Below are 6,278 nucleotides of genomic sequence, written 5' to 3'. Positions count from 1 at the left end.
TGGAGTGTGAGAAATGAGGTCTCAGCAGGCTGCCCCATGTTTCCCAGTGAGGCAGCCCTCTCTCTGTCTCCTGCTGTCGTCGTCAGGTCTTGGACACAATGATGGCCCTGCCTTTCTCCTCACTTCTCTTGCTTCTCCTGTGCTTTCTGGAGAAGTTCTGAGCCCGGGAGGAGAAGGGAGAGAGTGCAGCAGAGGAAGCCCATGAAGAGGAAGGTCAGAGGGAGGTGGCAGGGAGCCAGAGCTGACCTGACTCTCTCTTTGGCAGGTCCAGGTAACCAACCAAACACCTCAGAAACCTGACCCAGCCAAGATGTCTGGACGCCAAGTGAGTCGATCCAACACTTACAGCCTTTTGAGCCATCCCAGCAACGCTTCCTTTCCTCCCCGAACTCCAGGCTGGATGCAGTACTCCAATATGAACAATGTCAAGGGCTCGAGTATCCGTTTCCCAAGTGGCTCTGAGTTCAGCACCCCCAGCGGCCCCTCCGAGCAGTCCTTCGGCTCTGCCTCCACAAGTCTTCAAAAGAGGAGAATCTGCATGGGCCGGCCCTATAACTCCAGGTGTGTAGAGACCAGTCACCTGGTGAAGGGCCCCAAGGTGGCCAAAAAGCCCGCTTCTCAACGCAGCAACCCCCATTGCCTGCTCTGCACAGACCGTCCATCAAGCCCCTCCAGCCCTACCTTCCTGGACCAACTCATCAAAGGCATCAACTACCTGGACAGATCCACCAACATTTTCAGCAGCAGCTACCCCAAAGCTCTGAGCTTGCCTCAGCTGGCGGCCACCTGCCTGGAACGAGCTGCCAACTCGCTCTACCTGGACCCAGTGGACCAGGCCCCACCCCGTAGCTATTCTACTCCCAGCACAAACATAACCACTGCCTCCCATCACTATCCAACCTCCAACCGGGACACCAGCTCGCTGCAGTGTGTGGGTGGTCCCGCTGGCCTGAGCTGCCAACACCAGGTTCATAACCAGAGCTTCTCTGCCGAGATGCCTCAGAGGCCAGGTGTAAAACTTCCAGAGATCCCTCTGTTTGGCAATGGGTTCTTTTCCTTAGGTCGTCTGCCCAAGGTCTGGGAAGCAATACACTCCGGATGGAATGCCCCCGAACCCACCTCTAAGCCCGAGGGCTGGTGGTGACATGGATGCCACTTTTGTCCAGTGGGCACCGGCCACAGTGTGGAAATAAATTATCATAAGACAAACCAGGGGTTCTGTTTTTTTTTTCCTCCCAAAATGGAGTCTCAACTCTGTTGCTCAGGCTGACCCCCTGACACAAGCACCCCACTTCCCTTTTTTAAATTTTGAGACAAGGTTGTCCTAGTCAGAGTCCCTAGGGCTGTGATGAAACACCATGACCAAAAGCAGCTTGGGGAGGAGAGGGTTTATTTGACTGACACTTCCACATCACTGTTCATCACTGAAGGAAGTCAGGTCAGGACCTAAAGCAGGGCAGGAACCCGGAGGGAGGAGCTGATGCAGAGGCCATGGAGGGGCGCTGCTTACTGGTTTGCTCCTCTTAGCTTGCTCGACCTGCTTTCATTCAGAACCCAGGCCCACCAAAGTGTTCCCACCCACAAGGGGTTGGGCCCTCCTGCAATGACAACTAAGAATTGGCCTACAGGCTTGTCTACGGCCAAATCCTACAGAGGCGTTTTCTCAGTTGAGGTTCCTTCCTCTCCAATGACTATAGGCTGTGTAAAGTTGATCTAAAAAAACTCGCCAGCCCGAGGGTCTTATATAGCTCAGGCTGTTCTCAAATTCTATGTAGCCAAGGATGAACTAAAACTCCTGCTCCCCCTGCCTTTACCTCTAGAGTGCTGGGATTACAGATAGATACTGCCAGACTTGGTTTATGCAATGGTTGGGATCAAACTCAAGGCCTAATGCATGCTACCCACTGAGCTTGTCCCCAAAGGCCATTTTTCTAGCCCCGATTCTCTATTGGCTAAGAGGTGTGAACAAGCTTCTGTTTGAGATTTTTTTTTTCTTTTTTGAGATACGGTTTCTTTGTAGCTTTGGAGCCTGTCCTGAAACTCATTCTGTAGACCAAGCTGGCCTCAAACTCACAGAGATCTTCCTGCCTCTGCCTCCCAAGCACTGGGATTTAAGGTGTGCACCACCACCACCTGGCGAGATCTGATTTTTTTTAAAATTACAGTGTGTGTGTGTGTGTGTGTGTGTGTGTGTGTGTGTGGTGTGCGCTTGCACTATTCTACTATGTAAGAACGGAAACCAGAGGACAATTTGCAGAAGTCAGTTCTCTCCTAACGTGCGAGTCTAGCTGGGATTGAACTCGGGTCCTCAGGCTTAGCCGCAAGTGCCTCTACCTGCTGAGCACCTCACCAGTTCCTGATTTTTTTTTCTTGTTAGGAACAAAGGTACAAATGTCACAGTGCCCTCTGAATGAACAAAAAATGACTTGCGAGTGAGTGGAAAGCCCACTAATCTCAGAAATCTCCAGCTCGTCTCTCTCGTAGAACTGTTTCTACACGGTGGGAGCGGTTCTCATCTCTGCTCTTTTTTATTTACTTACTTATTTATTATGTATACAATATTCTGTCTGTGTGTAAGCCTGCAGGCCAGAAGAGGGCACCAGACCCCATTACAGATGGTTGTGAGCCACCATTTGGTTGCTGGGAATTGAACTCAGGACCTTTGGAAGAGCAGGCAATGCTCTTAACCTCTGAGCCATCTCTCCAGCTCCCTCTGCTCTTTTTTGAGGCAGGGTCTCATGTAGCCCAGGCTGGCCCAAGAACTCCGGAGTTAGTTCTGTGATAACAGGTGTGAACCACTGAGCCAGAACACAACATAATGTGTCCTCCTTCGCATGGACACAACAGACCTTTTTGATGGCAGCCAGACTTCTCCATGGGAGGGAGGCGACCCTGCTGGGTGCTCTCCGAAGTGACCAAGTCCATCTGGACTGGATTGGGCTCGATGGGGTTAGGATGAGGTGGTCTTTCCTTCAGCTACCTCGAATGTCTGGGAAGATATTGCCTGGGCTGCCGAGGACTCAGATCCCAACTGATTTAGATTCAGGGATATCGGCCCCATAGGGAACCTAGCCACCCCCGAGGCCTTGGATCCTCTGCTCTGCCCTCCAGGTCTGTTTTCCCCATCTGCAGTTTGGATGTATAGCTTCACTGATCTATGTGCTCCTGGACTCGTGTTCCTGAGTGTGTCCTCTTGTCCCAGGCCTGGCCTGGAGCCTCTTAGACTGAGAACCGAGAGTGATCCACACAAACACTCTAGTTCCTGCGGTCCCCAGCTATCTTGCTGGGCTTCCCATCACTCATTGCCCACCTTAGGGCCCAATTCTGTCTGATTGGAGACTTGAGACCTCGTCTTTATTGTTGACACTCTTGTCTCCCTGGCAACATGAAGGCCAACAGCATCTCTGAGTATAGAATGGGGATGCTTGAGAAAATACAGAGAACTTCGAGGCTCCCAAAGTTCCTTTGTGCTTAGAAACAACAGTGACCTGCTGAAGTCTGTTTGGCAAGTTCTTATGGTCAAGCAGAGAGGGTAACAGACCAAGAATCCCCCTCATGGGAGCACAAGGACAGGAGGAAGGAAAAAGGAGCCATCGAGCTTCTGGTCCTTTGAGTTCATGAATTCACTTCTGTTTTTGATTCCTTCTTTGGTTCAGGGCTCAGCATGCAGCAATCTCTGTTCTCTGTCCCTTATTCCTCTCCTCGCCAGGATAAGATGCCCACTTAGTCCACACTGACCAGCTTCCCTTCCCCCGATGGACAATCACAGGAACAGTTTGGCACAATCCTTTCTGCCCTAGCATGAGAAATAGAGCTGACTTTGGTGCCCTCTCAGCAGCTGCTCAAAGCCGCCACCGTCTGGACCTGGGTCAGTGCTCCTCTGGCTCTGAGGCAGAAGAGCAGGCTACACCTCTGGCTTTTCTAGAAATGTTCCCCTCCAAAAAGGTCCAGTTTCCTTGAATTGGAATGCAGGGCTCTCTCTCTCTCTCTCTCTCTCTCTCTCTCTCTCTCTCTCGACATTTGTCACTCTTCACACTACCAGCACCTGGCCCAGTTTGGCTCACAGTAAATCCTTTTTATAATGTTAGTGGACGCTGGACCTCGTGGCCAACAGGTGCTCCATAATGGTGACATTGCTCCCCTCAGAAGTATGACAGAGCCTTACTTGTGGATGTTCAGTAACTCGTGCTATTAATAACACCCGTCAACATTCATTTAACTCTTTTTTTTTTTTTTTTTGGTTTTCGAGACAGGGTTTCTCTGTAGCTTTTGGAGCCTGTCCTGGAACTAGCTCTTGTAGACCAGGTTGGCTTTGAACTCACAGAGATCCGCCTGCCTCTGCCTCCTGAGTGCTGGGATTAAAGGAATGTACCACCACCGTCCGGCTATTTAACTCTTAATTATGTGCCAGGCACTATCTAAAGTGCTTTGGTTATATTCAATTCTTTCAAAAGGAAGATAGCTCTTCAGGATGTTACAAAAACAAAGAAAAGTAACTCTATTCTTCTTTTCCTGTCCCTTTGATGACTGGCAGCCGCGTAGGGAGAAAGGGTTTCTTTCCGCTCACAGTTCAAGGTGCAACCCATCGTGTTAGGGAAGTCAAAACAGTAGGAGTTTGAAGCAGATGGGGTCCCACTGAACCCACAGAAGGATGGATGAAGTGTCACCAGGCTTCCTCTCGCTTTTTGTGCAGTCTAGGGTCCTCGGCCAGGAAAGTGGTCCTGCCTATAGCTGCCGCAAACTAGTACAAACCATTTGAATGGATGCAAAGGGACTAAGGGCGGACCCTCCTGTAGGAAACAGAACAGACAGCGACAAATCCAATAATATGGCATGCCTCCATGCTGTGGAGTTAAGTTCAAAATGGTTCCTTTTAATCTTTCTTTTTAGTTCAAGGACTGGAGTCAGGACCTTATGCTAGCAGAGCACTTTGACTCTGAACTATAGGACAAGTTACAGGCTGACTTTGAACTCACGGTCTTCCTGTCTCAGCTTCCCAAGCATCCGGGACTACAAACCTGGAACTCACTATGTAGACCGGGTTACTCCAAAACTCACAGAGATCTACCCGCCTCTTCCTCCCGAGTCCTAACATTAAAGGAGTATACCACCATGCTACAACTTTTCTGTTAGAGATCTGCCTGTTAATTGTTCATCTAGTAACTAATCACTAAGTTTTGACTTGAAAGGGACTGCATTTTTCTTCAAAACAACAGAAGAAGCTAGAGGTAATAGCATGTACCCGTAATCACAGAGGCGAGCCTGGGCTATGAGACCCTTTTGTCAAAACAACCAAGAAAAGTATCTGGGGGAAAAAGTGTCAGAAAAGTGTGCACGTGTCTGAGAACAAAATATGTTGAGTCCCTAAAATGTAGACATCTCAGGGCTGTGACTCAGTTTCACCTAACTTAGGCCTATGTCAGAAGTAGAACTGAGACCAGGAGCTGCGGCACCATGGCTCCGTTTGCATCCCCACGCTCTTCCCAGGCACTAGGAAAGTAAGCGACAACGGCTTGGCCTGACCTCTGAAGCCCTAAGCCCACGCACTGGCTGCACCTAGCCATTTAATTGCCACATTGACTCTTTAAGGAAAGCACTCATGCCATTTTGTGGGACAGGACACCGTGGCACATAGGGACCCGGTTTAAATCATTTCAATCAGGTGCCTGGAACTCAGCGGCTTCCAGAGCCTCCTTGGCATCATCAGAGGGCACCGTGTCTGGAATAAGTATATGCTGTCATCTTTATTTTCATGATGACACTGGAAAGGAGCAAGCTCTCTGCGAATGCACACAGTGGGTACATAACGCATTCCACACATCGTCAGAGAACCCAGTGCGTAGTAGGTGCTCAGGTGAAGTTTGCTCATTGCCTGGAAATTAGATTACATCCTGTAGGGACAGGATCTCTGCCCTTGATCCAAACTGCTCCCTGGGATGGGTGTCCACTAGTCACAAGTCCCTTGTACAGGCTATTAAACCCAAGCCTAGAGAAAATAAACATATTCGAGAAGGTCCCCTGTTCCTTCCAGTCGCGCTGAAGCCACAGGAGGTCCCCCACCTGCAGGAGCCATGTAAACAGGAAGCAGCATGCCTGTAGCAGAACAATGCTGTGGCCTCCTGGGCTGGGTGACAGCTCGGCTGGGAGAGGTCAAGAAAGTCCTTCGCACCTGCTGCACTGTGCCAGTGTTGGGGGGCATTCCTACTGTTTACCAGGCTTGAATTAGGGTCTCTGCTCTCTGTGTCCCGGCAGGCTTTCTTTTTCCTGTGTGTATATGT

The 6,278-nt window shown here is 50.1% G+C and overlaps 1 protein-coding gene across 1 annotated transcript; it reads left to right on the top strand.

The window, feature by feature from the left end:
* Nucleotides 1–286: 286 nt before the first annotated feature.
* Nucleotides 287–1,144, top strand: LOC126506834 (uncharacterized). Its single transcript, XM_050150705.1, has one exon. The coding sequence runs from the start codon at nucleotides 311–313 to the stop codon at nucleotides 1,142–1,144; it is 834 nt and encodes a 277-aa protein (XP_050006662.1). The 5' UTR covers nucleotides 287–310.
* Nucleotides 1,145–6,278: the final 5,134 nt, after the last annotated feature.

Source organism: Alexandromys fortis, unplaced genomic scaffold, assembly GCF_014885135.2.
Source record: "Alexandromys fortis isolate MF-2015 unplaced genomic scaffold, M_Fortis_MF-2015_v1.1 scaffold_26, whole genome shotgun sequence".
NCBI classification, from domain to species: domain Eukaryota; kingdom Metazoa; phylum Chordata; class Mammalia; order Rodentia; family Cricetidae; genus Alexandromys; species Alexandromys fortis.
Note: the sequence above shows the minus strand (reverse complement) of the source record. Positions and strands in the feature narration are given on the sequence as shown.